The 20,844-nt window shown below is 38.1% G+C and overlaps 1 protein-coding gene across 3 annotated transcripts in view; it reads left to right on the top strand.

The window, feature by feature from the left end:
* The window catches only part of SMG1 (SMG1 nonsense mediated mRNA decay associated PI3K related kinase), a 104,262-nt gene extending 84,089 nt beyond the window's left edge, over positions 1-20,173 (top strand). For 2 of the 3 annotated variants that reach the window (XM_036098957.2, XM_036098955.2), the window contains 12 exons: positions 2,438-2,588; positions 2,690-2,879; positions 3,053-3,522; positions 5,251-5,388; positions 8,074-8,226; positions 9,308-9,487; positions 10,587-10,814; positions 11,491-11,702; positions 11,872-11,978; positions 13,001-13,180; positions 13,262-13,368; positions 15,638-20,173. In XM_036098957.2, coding sequence (XP_035954850.2) covers positions 2,438-2,588; positions 2,690-2,879; positions 3,053-3,522; positions 5,251-5,388; positions 8,074-8,226; positions 9,308-9,487; positions 10,587-10,814; positions 11,491-11,702; positions 11,872-11,978; positions 13,001-13,180; positions 13,262-13,368; positions 15,638-15,715 — 2,194 coding nt within the window. In that variant the 3' untranslated portion in view covers positions 15,716-20,173. The remainder of the gene's footprint in view (positions 1-2,437; positions 2,589-2,689; positions 2,880-3,052; positions 3,523-5,250; positions 5,389-8,073; positions 8,227-9,307; positions 9,488-10,586; positions 10,815-11,490; positions 11,703-11,871; positions 11,979-13,000; positions 13,181-13,261; positions 13,369-15,637) is intronic. The other variant, XM_036098956.2, reaches the window with a different exon arrangement.
* Positions 20,174-20,844: the final 671 nt, after the last annotated feature.

Here is a 20,844-nt window from a genome sequence, read left to right on the forward strand (position 1 = left end):
ATTCACAGGAACTTGTACAATACATGTGTGCAGGGATGTCTTCTGCAGGCTCCATCCTTCCTGCGGTGGTAGCATCTTGCATATTATACTTCTGTGGCACCACCACGAAGTGGATGTCGGTACAGTTGACAGAGCTTACTGAGATTTCCCCAGTGACACATGCAGTGGGTGTGTAGCTCCACGCAGTTTTATCACATACACACTATACTTTGAGTGTTGTGGTTTCACCATATGTGTGCTACACACACGCAAAGTGGAGTGTGGTATTTTTTAAGCCAGCCCTTGGAACACCATGGAAGCATCTGAGCCAGTTTAGTTAATAGAGTATACACCTCAATTCAGGTAAATGCTTCTAAGTTTGCTTAAACTTTGTAAGTTTGTTTTAGATACTGAACATGGTGTTTTTCATCTCTGAAATCCAGAAAAACAGTTTGACTTTGGAACCTGCAAAGGTTGGGTGGTTCCTCCAGCCATGTACTATGTCCCTAGCTAAGCTGTAAGCCCCTTTATCTCTGGTGACTTAAGATCTCTTTCTTTGGCATTCTGGTGTCGAGTTTACCCCAGAAAGTATAATTGAGAGAGAAGAAATGGATTGACCTACCACTTCCTCCTGTGAGAAAATTCAAAGAAAAGAAAGTAGAATAGTATAATGAACCTTCATTTTCCCACCTTTGGTAATTATCTGCACCTGCTTAAATTGTTTAAATTATTTATGTTGTTTAAATTGTACCGCCCCGATTATTTTGAAGCAGGTATCTTTTCATTTTTAAATAGTACAGGAAGTACGTATATCTAAAATATAAACTTATTTTTCTTAATCATGGTGCCGTTACTTCACCCGAAAAGTTAATAATAATTCTTTAATGTTTTCTGTTATCTGCATTCAAAATTTTCCTATTTATGTTTCTTTGTAGTTGTGTCACCATACAGAATAAAATAAATTAGTAATTATTATAGCATAAACTAAATGTCAGCTAGATGATGATTGATTATTTGCACAACAGCTTTATCATTTAAATTTCTAACATTATTTAAAAAGTTAGATGTTGGGCGCCTGGGTGGCTCAGTTGGTTAAGCGACTGCCTTCAGCTCAGGTCATGATCCTGGAGTCCCTGGATCGAGTCCCGCATGGGGCTCCCTGCTCGGCAGGGAGTCTGCTTCTCCCTCTGACCCTCCCCCCTCTCATGTGTTCTCTCTCATTCTCTCTCTCTCAAATAAATAAATAAATAAATAAATAAATAAAATAAAAATAAAAAGTTAGATGCTAAATCGATACACCTTTCTCACTAAATTTCAGCTCTCATTTATCTCCCTTTAATATCTAACTCCGATTTCTCTTACCCTCAAATGGATGATTATTTACTTTTCATGTATGATTTGGGTGACAAACTTCATGCCTCATTCTCTTACAGCTTGTTTGTACCTTATTTTGGAGAAACTTTAATTATCTGAAGAAAAAAATTGTATACCATCTTGTAGCTCTTTTTTCCATTAGAAATTGCTCTGGTTAGCCTTTTTAAATTCTCTTAATAGTTTTATAGTTATTTCTGTATGTGTGTGTGATAAAGTTGAAAATCTAGTTAACATTAGTAACATGAACTGATACTAGTTGTAGGTACCAGGAATGCTGTTTTTTGAATTTTTATATAATATGTTCAGAATAGTGTCCGGATACACAAGCCACGGTGCAAGTCTTAAGTTAATGATAACGTACAGGGTGAGTTCCTGAAGACTTACGCTCAGTCTGTGCACTATTCAAAAGCAGGTGTGCCACAGACGGCAGGCATTTGAGTTTATGGTGTGTAGTTGACTCTGTCATATATGTGACAGTGTGAACATACTTGACCATTTTTGCTAAGTCCTCCAGCTTTAGAATTGTGTGGTTTTTGACATTTATTGGGGGTTTGTATTATTTTACATTCTTTGTGTAAAGTGAGACTGTAATATCTTACATAGTTCTTTTTAAAATTATCATAATTCAAGTTTGCATAAAATTTAATCATGTGAACAGTTACTAATACTGAATCAGAACCATTAACTTCACATTGTGATGGCACTACATGTCATTTTATCCTAACACTCTGTCCTGCATACAAAAAGATTTCTAGGGGCGCCTGGGTGGATTAGTCGGTTAAGTGTCTGACTCTTGATTCCGGCTCAGGGGGTGATCTAGAGGTCCTAGGATTGAGCCCCGTGTGGGGCTCTGCGCTCAGCTGGGAGTCTGACTGAGAATTTTCTCCCTCACCCTCTACCCCTCCTCCTGCTTGTGGTCTTTCTCTCTCTCTCTCTCTCTCTCTCTCAAATAAATAAACCTTTAACGAAAAAAGATTTATTTTCTAGATTGCATGCTAGCTGTGACTCTTGCTGACCTTTTGTGTTCTCCCCCAAATGTAGTATTCATCAGTTAGGATTTTAATCCCCTTTTCTTTTTCTCTAGAATACTTCATGCTCAGTATGGTGAATTAATCCAACCAAGAAATGGTTCCGTTGATGAAACACCAAAAATGTCAGCTGGCCAGATGCTTTTGGTAGCATTTGATGGCATGTTTGCCCAAGTCGAAACTGCTTTTGGCTTATTAGTTGAAAAGGTAAATACTGATTTTAAGAATAAATAATGCACGTGTGGTAAAGTAGTTGTTCACTGTGTGAAGAGTGGAGAAATGAACTTTCTTTCTTTCTTTTTACATAGTTAAACAAGATGGAAATTCCCATAGCTTGGCGAAAGATTGACATTATAAGGGAAGCCAGGAGTACCCAAGTCAATTTTTTTGATGACGATAATCACCGGCAGGTGCTAGAAGAGATTTTCTTTCTAAAAAGACTACAGACAATTAAGGAGTTCTTCAGGCTCTGTGGTACCTTTTCTAAAACTTTATCAGGTAATCTTTCACATTTAAACATACTGGATTTACTTGTGTAGAACTTTGGAAGGGGGCAGGATGGAGTAGGCTTAATTTAATTGTACGTTCATAAGGTCTTGTTTTTAAATAAGCATCATTATTACCTTATTTTACTTTGCATGAAATACTTTAAGAAAATATTCCTTTTTTAGGATCGAGTTCACTTGAAGATCAGAATACTGTAAATGGACCTGTACAGATTGTCAATGTGAAAACCCTTTTTAGAAACTCTTGTTTCAGTGAAGACCAGATGGCCAAACCTATAAAGGCATTCACAGCTGACTTTGTGAGGCAGCTCTTGATTGGACTACCGAACCAAGCCCTAGGACTCACCCTCTGCAGTTTTATCAGTGCTCTAGGGGTAGACATTATTGCTCAAGTGGAGGCAAAGGATTTTGGTGCTGAAAGCAAAGTTTCTGTTGATGATCTTTGTAAGAAAGCGGTGGAGCACAACATTCAGATTGGGAAGTTTTCTCAGTTGGTCATGAACAGGGCAACTGTTTTAGCAAGTTCCTATGATACTGCCTGGAAGAAGCATGACTTGGTGCGCAGGCTGGAAACCAGTATTTCTTCTTGTAAGACAAGCCTGCAGCGTGTTCAGCTGCATATTGCCATGTTTCAAGTAAGTATTTTTCTAATGTGTTTTTCTCCACTATAGGAATTTGAAAGCCAGGGGGAAGTAATATAAAACAATATAAAGAAAAAAAATATTTAAATGTCCTGAATTTTGCCAGCCTGTAGCAAAGCCAGCTTTTTGGCATTTTGATATTTCCAGTTTTTTCCTTGTTTCTGTTCCATATAGTTGAGAATATTTTGTGTTTACACTTTGTGACCTTTAACTTTGTTTCCATCAGTATTGTATGGTTGGTATTATCTGTGTCATTAAGTATTACTTGTAAATATAATTTCTAATGGTTGAATTTATTCGTTATGTGAATGTGCCTCCTATATTACTTAACATATAATTAAGATTGTTTCTAAAGTGTCTTCTGTTTCCCTGATGCTCTAATGATGTGGTTACAGCTTTGTGCATGAATCCGTCATCATTTGGAATTTGTTTTTAGAGGGCTGTTTTTGTCCTTGATTATTTAGGGGGCAGTATGACAACATAGGCTTTAAGGGTGAGATGGATTTGGATTCAGGTATATGAATTTGAGTTTAATTCTCCCTGAAGTGGGGACCATACCTCTCACCAAGGTTGAGGACTATGAGGGTTAAAAATGATGTTTTATATAAGATGCTAAGCACAGTTATATAAGACACTAAGCACAGTATAAATTGTAGCTCTTCTTTCTTCTTCTTTCTTTTTTTTCCCTTCCAAATATAGGCTTCAGTATTGTCTGTAGCTTCAAACAGGTTGTGTAATTCATGGAGTAATATTTGGGGACTGCGTTTTCCTGGGATCTATTTTGGCACAAACGGTGGTTACTTTGTATTATTTATGTGGAAGCTGCTTCCCGATGGTGGAGTTGGTGGCTTCAGCTCAGTGCGTGGAATCAGTGTATTTTCTTCTCTTTGCAGCTTTATCATGAGCTGATGTTTTTAGCTTATAAATTAAGAAAAGTAATTTATTCACATTTTGAAATTGTATTTATTATATATTAACGGTCTTTCTAGCACATTGGAATCTTTTTGTATTTTTTCTTCTAAAAATGTACTGTAAGTTTTATTATACATTCTAGTTTATTCCCTTAAAAAATGGACAACTGTATGGAAAATGTTGTAAAAATACTTACAATTTTGTTGATCTGAACAAATGTTCATCATTTTAAGCCCTAAGTGCAATGTATTACTTTTAAATTGTAGCCCAAAAGTCTCTTGGGCCTTCTGGGGCCTCCCTTAAAACATAGAAGATGGCTTGATCCTCTGTGAGCAGTTGCCTGCCCCTTTCTGCAACTTCTAGGTTCTCTGTAGAATTCTTTGTTCTGTGACTACTGCCATCATTTCTTTCAGTTACTTGCTTAGCCTCAGCTGGACTAGTCTTCACCTCTCCACCCACTATCCCCCCATGCCTTTTCCAACCTCTTAACCGGAGATACCTTTTGGGGGGATTGTATACTAGACTTTTACATAGACTTGGAAACATCTTCAGAATTACTACTTAGATGTTGCATATCACTGATCCAAGACATTTATCAGCCATTCTCTACATTAGGAAATTTTTCACCTGGTTGTGATTCTTTTGTAATGTTTTTGCTATTACAACTTCTCTGCCTACGTCACTTTACTGCAGCTGGGTTTTTTTCCCCTCTTCCCCCAGTCCTAATTTGCACCTCTCCTCCCTTTATCTCAAGTTGTTGTTTTTTTTTTTTTCCTGCTGATTTTATTACATTGCCTTTTCTTTGAACAGTGGCAGCATGAAGACCTCCTTATCAATAGACCACAAGCCATGTCAGTCACACCTCCCCCTCGGTCTGCCATCCTAACCAGCATGAAAAAGAAACTCCATACTCTGAGCCAGATTGAAACTTCAATTGCAACAGTTCAGGTATGTTTTGTCAGACCTTACTTGAAGCACATTCACTTTGAGAAATAACCTACCATGTGATGAGGTATTCAGTATATCTACATGTCTGTCCTTGGCTGCTAAGCCACAGGGGCATACTCCTTTTGCACTTTTATTTTTAACTTACATCTTTTTTTCTTACCCTCCAAAGTAACCAGATCTTATGGTAGCAGTGTATTTTTAACCAGGAATAGAGACATACTAAATATTTCAGGTTTTTAATGGATTTGATGATTGCTCTGCCTTTATATGTTAAGAGAACCTTGGTGATTAGAAAAACTTGAGCATTTAATTTGTTTTCCGAAAGGCACATAAGCAGTTATATCTGGCTTACTAGTCATATCTAAAAAGCTTAGGCATTTTTTTTTTTTCATTCTGAGGAGAGTGCGCATGCGTGTGTGTCCCCCTGAGTCAGGAGGGTCAGAGGGAGAGGGAGAGAGAATCTTAAGCAGGCTTCACAGCTCAGCACAGACCCTGACACAGGGCTCGATCTCACAACTCTGAGATTATGACCTGATCTGAAATCAAGAGTTGGGACGCCTAACCAACTCACGCACCCAGCTTAGGCATTTTTTATGTATAGTTAATGATATTTTATGATGTCAAAGGCAATAGAATATTTTCCTGACTACTATTATTGAGTGTATTTCTTTTTTTTAAAGATTTTTATTTATTTATTTGACAGAGAGACACAGCAAGAGAGGGAACACAAGCGGGGGAGTGGGAGAGGGAGAAACAGGTTTCCCGCTGGGCAGGGAGCCCGATGTGGGGCTTGATCTCAGGACCCTGGGATCATGACCTGAGTCGAAGACAGACGCTTAACGACTGAGCCACCCAGGCACCCCATTGAGTGTATTTCTTTATCATTTCTGCCTAATAATTTAATCTCACCTCCCTTTTAAAAATAAGAAACAGGTCTTGATGATGGTTATCTATGTCTTTATATTGTGTCTTCTTACATCTCATGTACTCAGTAGTAACTTGACATTTTTCTGTTCATTTTACAAATTAATTTTGTATAAAATCAAGTATAATCACTTCTGTAATTTTTACATTTTTAATGAAATTTTTCTGGAGCTCACTTCTTTGAAGATTGTGAAATGTCTTTTCTCTACAGTATATTAGGCCTAGTTTTCAATTTTGGAGAATGAATATACATGCCCTTTCTGATTTTAGAGGTGTGTTTCTGTGAGAAAAGAGGGAGAGAAGCACAGAAAACACAGAGGATGTGAATTCCTCCACCTGAAGTGTTGAATAAATAATGGGATAACTTTGTTATATAAAACCTTCCTTATTGATAGATTTTTACTGTTATTTATGAACTTTTGAATTTGGGAGAATTTGATTTTCATCTTTCATAATCAAAGATATAAATGGATTTTTAAATTAAGTTTTTTAATTCTAGTTAAGATACAGGGTTATATTAGTGTACAGTATAGTGATTCAATAGTGCTATACATGACTCCGTGCTCATTGTGATAAGTGTACTCTTTAATCCCCATTGTCTCTTTTACCCCTTCCCCCCATTCACCTCCCCTCTGGTAACTACCAGTTTGTTCTCTATTGTTAAGAGTCCGTTTCTTGGTTTGTCTCTCTTTTTTTCCCCTTTGTTCATTTGTTTGTTTCTCAAATTACATATATGAGTGAAATCATATATTTGTCTTTTTCTGAGTGACTTATTTCACTTAGCATTGTACTCTCTAGCTCCATCCATGTTGTTGCAAATGGTAAATGGATTTTCTTATAGATAGTACATAAGAGCATTAGGAATTTGATGTAGCAGGTGTTTCATTTTAAAGGCTACTTTATTTAAAAATGAAAATCTTGGGGTGCTTGGGTGGCTCAGTCGGTTGAGCATCCAACTCTTGGTTTGGCTCAGGTCGTGATATCATGAGTCATGGAGTTGAGCCCTACATCACGCTCTGTGCTCAGCGGGGAGTCTGCTTGAAAGATTCTCTCCCTCTGCCCCTCCCTCCATTTGCTCACTGTCTTTCTGAAGTAAGTAGAAGCAAATTTAAGACAAACTGAAAGCCAGTTCTTACCTCCCCAGACATGTTTAGCCTTAAATATTCAAAGTGAAATAAAGATTAATTCCAGTGGATGTATGTTTTTTGTTTTTTTTTTTTAAGATTTTATTTATTTATTTGAGAGAGAGAGAATGAGAGAGAGCGAGTACATGAGAGGGGGGAGGGTCAGAGGGAGAAGCAGACTCCCCGCTGAGCAGGGAGCCCGATGCGGGACTCGATCCAGGGACTCCAGGATCATGACCTGAGCCGAAGGCAGTCGCCCAACCAACTGAGCCACCCAGGCGCCCCAGTGGATGTATGTTAAAATGTTTTCTAAATTATCTATGTCCCGGGCACCTGGGTGGCTCAGTTGGTTAAGCGACTGCCTTCGGCTCAGGTCATGATCCTGGAGTCCTGGGATCGAGTCCCGCATCAGGCTCCCTGCTCAGCGGGGAGTCTGCTTCTCCCTCTGACCCTCCCCCCTCTCATGCTCTCTCTGTCTCATTCTCTCTCTCAAATAAATAAATAAAATCTTTAAAAATAAATAAATAAATAATGTATGTCCCATCCTGCTTCTTTTGAGTCTCTCTTGTATTTGTATAAAATGCTCACCAGGAATTGGAGAGTGTCATATTCACTGAGGTTCTGCTGGCTTTTATAGGAAAAACTAGCAGCCCTTGAAGCAAGTATTGAACAGCGACTCAAGTGGGCAGGTGGTGCCAACCCTGCACTGGCACCTGTACTACAGGATTTTGAAGCAACAATAGCTGAAAGAAGAAATCTTGTCCTTAAAGAGAGCCAACGAGCAAGCCAGGTATTGTGACCCATGTGCACCGTCTTTGTTTTCAGTTACGGGATTCGACAACTGATTGGAAGTTACACGTGGGATAACTAGGGGTAGTCCACCCTCTAGTTCACAGTACTGGAAAGAGGGACTGATAGGCCTTGGTGGGAAGGGCATCCCTTAGGCTGAGCTCACAGCCAATTATTTCCCTAGACCTTTACTGCCTCCTAGCTAAATAAAAAGTGGATTCAGCTTCTGTTGGAAAATAAGGAGTTTAATTCCATATTTGTCTAAGGTTCTCTATATGCAGCTGTGGTGACTCTGTGGCAATAAAATGTCTTTATGACCTTGTGTTCCGCTAGAGTTTGTGGATTAACTTCGTTATGATTGGGGGAAGGGGACAAAAGCAAAAAAAAAGAAGTTAGGTAATTTTCAGTCAGGTATAAAATTAGACTAATACAGTGATTCTCATATCCTCATAACCAATTAAAATTTAGTGATTATCAACTTAAGTCCCATTTTATTTCCTCTGTACTTCCTATTCCTCCTTCCCATCCCATTTTTAATGAAATCCCAAATATTCTATCATTTTTATCTGTAAATATTTCAGTATGTATTTATAAAGGTGAGAACTATTTACATAATCACAATAGTACTATCATACATTAAAAGATGTGCATTATATTGTCAAACGTCCAGTTAGTATTTTGTGATCTTTATTGTAAAGTTAGGCAAGAGTAGAAGCAGAAGGGCAACATTCCAAATTGGAAATTTGGACATAGCACAAATAAACTGCAGCTGAATATGATAACAGGTTTTATTATGAAGTAAATTTTCTGTGTGAAAGCAAACATATAGAAGATACTTTTACATATTGTCTTTAGGTGCTTTTAACCATCTCACACCTAAAGACATCAACCAAAACAAGGTGCATTTATTCATAGCCTTTATCAGGATTAGATCTATTTCCCAAAAGAGTCGTTCATACATTTCTCAGGACCAATTGTGGTTCTGAATTCTGGAAATGAATAGGTAGTATTTTTTCATGTCAAATTAAAATTGCATGTCCCCGCTTATTTTGATGGTTCCATTCCTCTTTGCCTCTTCACAGGTCACTTTCCTCTGCAGCAATATCATTCATTTTGAAAGTTTACGAACTAGAACTGCAGAAGCCTTAAACCTGGATGCTGCATTATTTGAACTAATCAAACGATGTCAGCAAATGTGTTCATTTGCATCACAGTTTAACAGTTCGGTCTCTGAGTTAGAGCTTCGTCTATTACAGAGAGTGGTGAGTCTTGAATCTTGGTGTGGGAGTAAAGAGATTAGTTGATGAAAATGATAAGGCCAGGATTATGCCCTCGAAGTCCATGTAATATATTCACTCAGTTTACATTTATGCAGTGTGTGTCCTGTATATAAAATATTGTTTTGGGATCTAATGATTAAATCTAGGGGTACCTGGCTGGCTTGTTCGGTGAAGCATATGACTCTTGATCTCCAGGTTGTGAGTTCGAGCCCCACATTGGATGTAGAGATTACTTAAAAATAAAATCTTAAAAAAAAAAAAATGATGATTAAATCTTGCTCTTAGCCCCCAAGGAACCTATTAATAAGAAATAATACAATGAATTAAAAAGTTAAAAGAATTCTCAGAGCCATAATTGGAAGTACTGTGGAGGTTCAGAGGGGAGGAGAAATTCAATGTATAGCAAATGATTTAGATGCACTGTAAATAGGGTAGCAGACAGAGGGCTAGTGGAAGGTGAATGCTGGACAGGAGAGATGAGTCCAGAAATAGCAAGTTGATAAATTAGGTGTTTATATTTTGTGGGAAGGTTTTAGGCTGTGTATTAATTAAGAACCTCTGGTGTCTTTTTTTTTTTTTAAAGATTTTATTTATTTATTTGACAGAGCGAGAGAGGGAACACAAGCAGGGGGAGTGGGGGAGGGAGAAGCAGGCTTCCCGCTGAGCAGAGAGCCCGATGCGGGGCTCGATCCCAGGACCCTGGGATCATGACCCGAGCCGAAGGCAGAGGCTTGACGACTGAGCCACCCAGGCACCCACCTCTGGTGTCTTTTTAAAGAGTGATTTACACTGGGGTCCTAGATACAGATCATCTTTGTAATTCTAGATATATATTTTATGTCTTAAATTTTAAGCATTCCCTGTGTGATTATGCAGAAAAGTTAAAAATCTTAATCTGTATTTCATAGATTATTTAAATTATTATTAAGTACTATTATTTACATAATTAGTTCATGACTTAGCAAATGAGGTTCTTTGTGTCAGCTTGAGTTACTAATACCTTTTCGTGGTGGTGATAAAGGAAAGAATCTTACATTATTCCATCTGATACTTAAATCAAACAAATGCTTGTTCTGTTTAGGACACCAGTCTTGAACATCCTATTGGCAGCTCTGAATGGCTTTTGTCAGCACACAAACAATTGACCCAGGATATGTCTACTCAGAGGGCAATTCAGACAGAGAAGGAGCAGCAGATAGAAACAGTCTGTGAAACAATTCAGAATCTGGTTGATAATATAAAGACTGTGCTCACTGGTCATAACCGGCAACTTGGAGATGTCAAACATCTCCTGAAAGCAATGGCTAAGGTAAGACTAATACCACTGACACACAGTTAACTCCCTCCTTTTGTAAAATTACAGTACATAAAAATACATAGTTGATTTGGGAAAATAATGACATAAACAAAAACAACTTCTCTCAGGTCACATCTTCCAGTTTGTTTGTAATTGAGTTACTTTGTGTTTTTATCAACCTTTTTTTTTCTTTTTTAAAGCAGGTTGTAGTATTCTGATTTTGTACCCAGAGAAACTGAGGGTTAAAGAGATTGATTCACCCAAAGTCCTATAACTTAACAATAGAGCTGAAACGTGAATGTAGCCTCAGAGTGTTTCGATTTCCCCCAAATCTTTGCCTCCTCCCAACCCTTATTCCTAGGCTCATATGAGTTTGCCTCCAAAATGATTTCTTCTCTCTTCCCTCCAGTAGCCTATGTAATTTACATAGTAAGGAAACTGAGCCCCCAGAGAAGGCTAAATAACTTCATCATTGCAAAACTGCAGATCATTTAACTTGGGGATTTGTTTTTACTTGGAGTTTTTATTTTTACTGGAAATAAGATTTCTGTAGAAAAGGAGTTCCAATGTAATAAACAGATTAAACACATATTTGAAAAACACTTATTGTTATCCGAAAGGTGACTGTCTTATGAGTTACTATTGAACCAAATTCCATTTCTCTTAATTCTTACAATACTGAGTCCAGGATGAGGAAGCTGCTCTGGCCGACGGGGAAGATGTTCCCTATGAGAACAGTGTCCGACAATTCTTAGCCGAATATAAAGCATGGCAGGACAACATTCAGACAGCGCTCTTTACCTTAGTCCAGGCTATGGGTCAGGTGCGAAGTCAGGAACACGTTGAAATGCTCCAGGAAATAACTCCCACCTTGAAAGAACTGAAAACACAAAGTCAGAGGTAAGAATGCCTTCTGGCCTAAATTGAAAATGTAGTCAGAACATAAGCAAAACATCTGGTGTAGTAAGTTTTGCTTAATTCAGCTACGTTTTTTTAAGTTTTGTTCATATTTATAAGCAGTTACCTGGTGAAGCATTTCATAAATAAGCTATTTTATTTTGTATTTCAGTATCTATAATAATTTAGTGGGTTTTGCATCACCCTTAGTCACCGATGCAACAAATGAATGTTCGAGTCCAACGTCATCTGCTACTTATCAGCCATCCTTTGCTGCAGGTATGACTTCTCTCCTTCAAAAAACACCTGAATCTTGATCTGTTAATAATGTACACATAGACGCTAAGGTGTTTAATTATACTTTTAAGTGTCTAATGTGTTCATAGTCATCACCTTTTTAAAGGGCTTTCTTAAACTCTGTCACAACTCAAACTGAACACATTTTGGTTTAATTTTAAAAGTACTTGTGTGAGAAACGGGGTACCTGGGTGGCTCAGTCGATAGGCGTCTGCCTTCGGCTCAGGTCATGATCCCAGGGTCCTGGGATCGAGCCCCGCATCGGGCTCCCTGCTCAGCGGGAAGCCTGCTTCTCCCTCTCTCACTCCCCCTGCTTGTGTTCCCTCTCTCGCTGTCTCTCTCTCTGTCAAATAAATAAATAAAATCTTTAAAAAAAAAAAAAAAGGTACTTGTGTGAGAAAGTAAAGATATCTTGTGTTTAAATCCTCTTTAAATGATTTATGAATATAAAATATATGCTTGCCAGGGAAAATTTTTTAAAAATAGGAAAATTGGTAGTTTCATTCCAGTTGGAGGTAAAACCATTACATATTTCTTGTTGGACTTGTGTGTATATGTGCGCACGCACATGCACAAATTGGGATCATTCTGTGAATGCAGTTCTTGTTGCCTTTTCCCACTTAATATTAAATTGGGAATTTCCTTGCCATCAGAGAATCTTTTAGAAAATGACTTAATGCCCCAATTTAATATGTCATTCTATGTCTTTACCATATTAATCCCACATTGTTGGACAGTTAATATATTTATAGTTTTTTGATGCCACAACAGGCAGTGAGCATCATTGCACAAATTTGTTTTTGAATGTCTAGCTCTTCAGGCTGTATTTTTAGGAGGACAGTATTTCAAGGGATAAGGACTTTAAGGTTGTAAAATCATATTTCTTTTCTTGGCTCTACATTTGTAGTTGATGTTTGAGAGAGCACTGCCCTGCTCTCTCCTCTTTGTCTCCCTCCATCTCTTCTGTTTACGTGTGAATTGAGCCACCCACTCTTTCTCTATAGCAGTCCGGAGCAACACTGGCCAGAAGACTCAGCCTGATGTCATGTCACAGAATGCTAGAAAGCTGATTCAGAAAAATCTTGCCACATCAGCAGATACTCCACCAAGCACCATTCCAGGAACTGGCAAGAGTGTTGCTTGTAGTCCTAAAAAGGCCGTCAGAGACCCTAAAACGGGGAAAGGTAATTAGTTAGAATAAGGATGCATTAAATATTTATACAAAGTGGTGGTTTGACTTAACGTATGTTTCCGTTGCTTCGTAGCTGTGCAAGAGAGAAACTCCTATGCAGTGAGTGTGTGGAAGAGGGTGAAAGCCAAGCTAGAGGGCCGTGATGTTGATCCGAATAGGAGGATGTCAGTTGCTGAACAGGTGACCATTTTTTAAACTTGATCTATCCATTTTAATGCTGCTGAAACAGTACAGGTTTAAGGATACCCTCACCGATGTCCTTGGTGGTTCATCAAGAAATAAGGAACTGAAATTTATTTTCAGAATTCAGAAAATTTTGAGTAATGGTAGCTCTGGAGTTAGTTGTCAAATAATAGTCACTGTTTTATTCTGACTCTACCCTTTTAGCACATTTCCTTTCTCCCCAGCCCTCTTCTCACAGAAATTTAAGGTGTGACTTGACCCCCTCTCTCTCCTCCACCAGAGAGCAGTTAATTTGCATTTTAAAGAGGACTGTGTGAAGGTTTCCAGTGAAACCAGGGTGAAATTTGGGGTGCAGGAATAGTATCTATAAAGTGTTTGGGGGTGTCAGTTTGTCTGAAGTCATTACTCTGAAATTTTCTCATTAGTGTTATTAAAATTGTATATATAAATTCGAGAATGAATACCCACCCCCTGCCCTGGCTGTTTATTTTGAAATTTTTAAACCTACAGAAATGTTGTAGGAATGTCCATGTACTCTTTACCTAGATTTAGTAAACCAGTTGTGTTCCTACATTTGCTTCATCTTTCTGTGTATGTGTATGCATACACTGTTTTTCAGAGCCTTGTGAGAGTTACAGACAAAACACTTCGTGCCTAAATATTTCAATATATGTCTCCTAAACAAAACATTATTATTAACTCAGGAAACTCACTATTGATTTTAACACTGACTGTTAACTCACATGCAGTCCATATTCAGATTTCTTCAGCTATCCCAAAATGGCCTTTATTGCTTAGCCCCCCCCAGATCTAGTCAAGGCTTATCTTGAATTTCATATATACTTGTTCTACTTTTAGTTGCCTTTAATATCTAGAGCAGTTCCTGAGGATTTTCTTTTTTTTCCTTTTATGACATTGACCTTTCTGATGTGTTCAGACCAGTCATTTTGTAGAACGTGCCTCACTGTGTATTTGTCTGATATTTCCCTCATAATTAGGAATCAACATTTTTGGCAGGGATACTATGTCAGTGATGTGTCTTTGTGTGTGCCATCTTCTGTGTTATTAAGTTAGGTCATTTGGTCAAGGATAGTGTTCTCCTGAATTCTTCTTTACAGATGTACCTTTTCTTCCGTGGGGTAAAAATTTGAGACTGTGAATATCTTATTTTCTAATGTTTTGACATCCACAATTCAGTTTTAACATCAGCAAGAAAAGGTTTTTTTTATATTTTAAATGCTGTTACATAGCTGTGTAGGACCTGAAATTAAACTCTTCTTGGTCAAGAATTATTTCCTTAGAAATTGTCAAGTTTGGGGGAAAAAAAAACAACCCACAAAACAAAACACATGGATAATAATGAGTTAGGGGTATCTTTGCTTCAGAAGCTTTCTGGTAGGTTAATGGCTTGTGTACTTTCAGGATGGTCTTTTTTTTTTTTAAGATTTTATTTATTTGAGAGAGAGAGAGCATGCACATGAGCCAGGGGAGGGGCAAAGGCTGAGGGAGAAGCAGACTCCCTGCTGAGCAGGACTCTGGGCTCCATCCCAGACGATGGATCCTAGTCATCCCAGGATCATGACCTGAATCAGAGGCAGACCCTTAATCAACTGAGCCACCAGGTGCTCCAGGACTGTCTATCTTTAGCTGTCTGTTCATTTGTTTGAAGGATGGTTGGCTATGGTGCTTTTTATTGTGTTAACTAAATTTTATATATGAAAGAGAGTTAATGGGCTCACGGGGGGTGGTAAGTATAGAGATCTTGGTGCACAACTTTTGGTATAAGTCATCATTCAGCAGCCATATATTGAGCATTTAACATACAATTGGGCCCTCTGGATTCTGTGGATATAGAGATGATTATATCTCTTACTATAAAGGAAAATTTAGCTGAGTCAGAATCAATAGACATTTGTCGAGCACCCAACTGTATTTCAGAATCTGCTATGCGCTTTTTTTTTTACACTGCTTAAGCATTTACTTAGTGACTTCATGTGTTTAACCCCAAGAGCACCTGTGGGGTCAGTGGGGGTTCTGTCTTCATCTAAGGATTTACAAGACTCAAAGGGATTGTAACTTTGCCAAGACACACATTTTGTAGGCTGTGGAATTATGAGAGAAGCTCAGGTTACTTAACCGTTCCCCCATAGCAACTACACATCCTTTGGGTTATTAATCTGGGTGATTAGAAACTTAACTCCTAGAACTCATATATGTCCTTTAAAAGTCTAAATTGTTTAAAATATTCTCCTGCCTACTTTTACAGGTTGACTATGTCATTAAGGAAGCAACTAATCTAGATAACTTGGCTCAGCTGTATGAAGGTTGGACAGCCTGGGTATGAATGGTGAGACAGTAGATGAGTCTGGTTAAGCGAGGTCAGACATCCACCAGAATCAACTCAGCCTCAGGCATCCAAAGCCACACCACAGTCGGTGGTGATGCAACTGGGGGCTTACTCTGAGGAACCCTAGGAAATCTCGGTGCGCTAGGAAGTGAATCCTGCAGGACAGCTGCACTCAGGGATACGCCCAACACCATGGCCTGCAACCCCAGGGTCAAGGGTGAAAGAAAGAAAGCTCACCGCCTGAACATGGAGATTGTCTTTCTGCCACAGAACAGCTGCAAACGTGTCAGGAGGTTAGCTGCAGAAAGAAATCGGGATGCCGCGGAGCACAGAGTGATTTGGAACTCCATTCCACCTGACCCTGTGTGTACAATCCAGGAAAAAACAAACCCCGCTCAGAAACAGAGAAAACTGGGGCCGCGAAGAAATCACAGCCAAGGAAGATTTGATGCATTCAGATTCTCGTGTAACACTTGTTGCTTGGCAACAGTACTGGTTGGGTTGACCAGTAGGTACAAAAAGGCTATGCGATAAGAATTTCAGAAATGGACTGGAAATGGAGAGCTATGTAACAGATACACTACATTGGAAGAACTTACTTCTGAAATGAAGGGAAAAAAAAAAAACTACCCATTGTCCTCCTCCCTAATCCCACATCATCTACCCACTCCCCTCCCTTTACCTGATCTAGTAGATTAGCCATCTTTCTAATTTACTTTTATTTCAATCCTTGTATTTCATATGCTTCCATCTCAATGTTGTTAACAACTTATATTTGTAGTGATAAACAGAAATTTCTCCAAAACGACTAATAACATGGCAAATTCAAGGATTGTTTAAAGGTCTGATGATCACATACAAAATAGAATTCTGGTTATTTAAGTCATTTCTGTGATTCTATCATGTACAGTTTCCAGAATTGTCACTGTGCATTCAAAAGTAATGAATCTAACAGACATTTGATTTAATGTACACTCCCCTTTGCTTATAGTGTGCATTTTTGGGAGGTCATTCAAATTTTCCCTCTTCTGCGATTGCTGTAGTTTCTTTCATAGAAAGTAGCTAATCCAATGTAATCTTTTTACCTTTTTAAAAACCAGGATAGAATACCTATTAGAGTTTTACATTGTTGATGACAGATTAACAATAAAGTGATGTTCTGGTGGAGGTAGAGTGAGATGTTTTTTAATTCAGTTTTCTCATTTGATACTTTTAATTTCCACTTCGTAAATTATAATTGCTTTAGTTTACCTGGCATTTTAGGACATGTACGTGAAACATCAGCAAAGATGAGAACCACCACCATCTTTTCTTAAGTTCAATTATTAGTCTGTGAAGTACTTTACTTTTTGCACAATTTTAATAGTTTGCTGTGAATTCATGATCAAGGTTTCCTTAAATTTAGTATTGCACTTCAGTATTGTAAGCTGAATTGTTGATCCAAAATAAAAATCGAGACTAGAATAGGATTCGTAAAATCACGTATCGACACAAAGTAGAACACACAATCTTGATTGTTTGAGTACATTTTTCCTGCATTTTAGAGGTTAGGACTGTGATCATTTCTGGTTGCCAGTCTTCACAGACAAACTTGAAGGGTATTAAGGAAAAATTCCACATAGCTCTGGCCTTTTCTGTATTCTGATTGCCACATTAATCTATAATCTTCACATACCCATGAGAGAATGCATCTCAGTGCTTTTCTAATACTTAGGCAAGCATTGCAAGAAAGGTGGTATTTTCAAATACCCGTGTGTCTTAATAGCAAGTTAAGGAACCTAGTGTGTCAAATTTAATTTTTTTCATTCATTTGAACCTTATTTTCACAATCAAAACAACCTATCCGGAACAATAATGCCACACTGTGTTATGCACGCTGCTTTATTTCCTAGAGGCTGTGTGGGAGGTACTGCATTCATCACTTGATTACCTCTGCTCTCTCAAAAGTAAAGTCTTTTCAGCAACATTCTTTATTGTCGTGAGGAAAAAACTTTTATCACAATGATAAAACAAGTTCACACTAGTTTGTCCCTACAGGTAGTATTCAGAAATTGCTTTTTCTTTGGTAAAGAAGATAAATGAAATAGGTGAATTTTATTGCCTGTGAATTTTAGGCTTCAGAGGTACCTGGCACCTTACCCAAGCAAAAACAAAACAGCTTTATATCAGAAACCTGTGCCTCTGGTAAATTATCCGTCACTTTTATTTGAAAATGGTCCCTCAGAGAACAGTGTGGCATATACATGTTTGGTTGTGGGGCAGATGTGAATAACTGAGGACTTATTACTGCACTCTGGACAGTAAGACCCCAGTCCGTGCAGTTTGGCTTCCTCTGGGAAGTCATTCTGCTGAGTAGCCTTGGTATTTTGAACTGTTAACAAGCAAACTCTGCAGATTTAATCACTGGTGAAAGGTCCTGGTGATAGAGCAGATTGAGAAGACAGGGCTATATTTGGGGGATTATCTTGTAAAATAAAGTTCAGAGTGCTTCCGTTAATGAAGTCATTTTTGATGATACAAAATACCTGTGGAAAACCAGGGATCTGCTCCTCTCTTTTCCTTTCTCTCTCTCTAAGATTCAGGGGGTATAGAATAACCCACAACCTCTTCTTCAATTCAGAGTACCCTTGAAAATGGAAGTTTATCTTAAGTGTTTTGTTGTCTTTGATTTTCTAAAATTGCCTGAATTTTAGTTGGTATCTCTACAAAGCTGTGGAGGCTTAGTTGGTTTATGGAGCTGTGTGTATTTCTCTTTTAGTTTTTCTTTTGTGTCTTGCAGGATCTCATTCTTTCTGGTCATGAGTTCTTAACATAGTTTGCTAGATGATTATTAACATTCTTTTGTGTCTGGCACTTGTGGTGAGTTGTTTTTGAGCTATGTGAGATTTCTGTGTGTGAACTGATAATCAAGCTCTTGATTGCTTCCCTAAATTGTTTTCTTAGAGCCCAAACCCCAGGTTCTGGGTGAGGGTTTGTAATACAAAGAAAAACTTCCATCACTTCTGCCCTTAACACTTGCCACTATTACCTAAGCTTAGTATGTAGTTTTCTTAATATTGTCTATGTTTGGTGTTATCTGCATTGTTTTTAATTGTAGTTGTTCTGATGTGTGAAATTTAAGGAAAGAGCCATTAAAATATGCCGAGCAGGGCAATGCAAGTACAGCCAAATATTAGAGTTGATGTGCAATCTTAGGTCCTTTTAAATCTGGGGTATTATAGGCAGTACTTTAAATTGAAAAGTCTTCCTGGCCTATTATCCTCCACGTATTTGTAATTACTCTGGGGGCTTACTTGTTTTGGCAGTACTAAAATCAAAGGAGCTGGTTCTTCTTTTCTCCTAATTCTTTTCATATTAAAGGAAGCACCTACAGTTAGCCTGTTAGTCCTATTCATATACATCAAAAATCAGTGAATGCTTTACTGTTAGCACACGTACCTTTGTTTTAGACGAAATTAGATGAATGTGAAAACCAGTGACCTTCCATTCTCTATCTTGGGCTTGTAAAATGTCAGTAATTTAGAGCTAGGACTCCCCTCCGCCCCCCCACCCCCCTTTAAATCAAGGAGGTAGACTATAGTGATGTAAGGGTCACTTAAAGAAGGTAGATTTTGTTTTCAATACATGGTTTGTATTAGGAACATTCCTCCAATGGGGAAAACTAGCTTAGCGTTACAAATTTTTCCAAACATTGCAGAAGGGGAAATCCACTGTATTATGAACCCCTAAGAGTTTGTTGCACTTTTCCTGCTTTTTAGGCCTGGGTAACAGTGTCACCATCCCTTATTTACAAAAGGGCAAATGGACTCTGACTGAGAAGCTCTCCAGGTTCAAGGGTTAGTTGTACAACAGGAACCCCTTGGAGTCCCTTGTTTTCTATGGGAATTTGGGCTTACTAGGGAAAAGCTGTTTGTTGTGCTACTGTAAAACTGTCATACAATGAGTTTGATTTTTGAAGATGGTAAACTCAAGGAATTGCATGTTGTTCTGAAATGCAGGCTTGTAGAATGTTTTTCTTTCAAAACAGGCTGATTTTTTTCTTTTCCTGGCAGTCCAAGTTTCAGCTCCTGTTTCAAGTTCTTGTGTCAGTTATTTTTCTGGTTTAAATTTCTCTTATATTTCCACCTGTAATGTCAGTGGCAGCAGCATACTTCACTTGTTAATTTACCCTTACCATCAGAGCAAGTTGAGTTGAACTGAATCTTCCTTGTCCTAGTAACATTGTATAAATAAAGTGGCTTCTCTGTACAAAAGGTTGTAATGCCTCCTGATGGATATAATTTTGTGATTGTATTTAAGATTAAAAGTTGAATAAATCACACCAGCTTCCTGAAAAATGTTCATAATGCATCTTTTGGAAAACAAAAATACATGCCTACTTTGTGCATATTTGCATTAACACAGCAAAGATTGTATGAAATACGTTTTTCAGAAAATAAAGTCTTAAAAGACGTAGCATTTAAGCTCTGAATTTATTGGTCGAAGTAGGTTCCAGAAAACGTACTTTTGGAATATGGGTAGAGGTTTGGTTTTTTTAAAGTATTAATACCTCCAAAAATGTTTTTAAAGCTCAGTTCTCAACGTATTTTTTTTTTAAATAATTTATTTTTTATCTCCACACCCAATGTGGGACTTAAACCACAACCCTGAGATCAAGAGTCACATGCTCTACTGACTTGAGCCAGCCAGGCACCACTCAAAGTAATTTTTTTTTCTTAAGATTTTAGTTTTTGACAGACAGCGAGAGAGAGAGGGAGAGAGAACACAAGCAGGGAGAGTGGGGGAGGGAGAAGCAGGCTTCTGCTGAGCAGGGAGCCCGATGCGGGGCTCGATCCCAGGACCCTGGGACCATGACCTGAGCCGAAGGCAGACGCTTTACGACTGAGCCACCCAGGCACCCCTGTATTTTTTTTTTTTTTTTTTAATCCTCAAAGTACTATAGTATTTTTGAGCAGCAGTGAAAATTTTAATTCTATGGGTAAGTTCTAGTATTGTGTAATTTGTTAAGCTTAACTTTGTCAGTATTGAGAAACAAAACCACAGGACATTATTGATATGTGTATTCCCCTGGGGTGTGAAAGCTGAAGGAAAATAGAATTAAAATGTCTGGCTTGTTTTAAATATCT

The sequence above is a fragment of the Halichoerus grypus genome, chromosome 6 (genome assembly GCF_964656455.1).
Source record: "Halichoerus grypus chromosome 6, mHalGry1.hap1.1, whole genome shotgun sequence".
Classification (NCBI taxonomy): Eukaryota; Metazoa; Chordata; class Mammalia; order Carnivora; family Phocidae; genus Halichoerus; species Halichoerus grypus.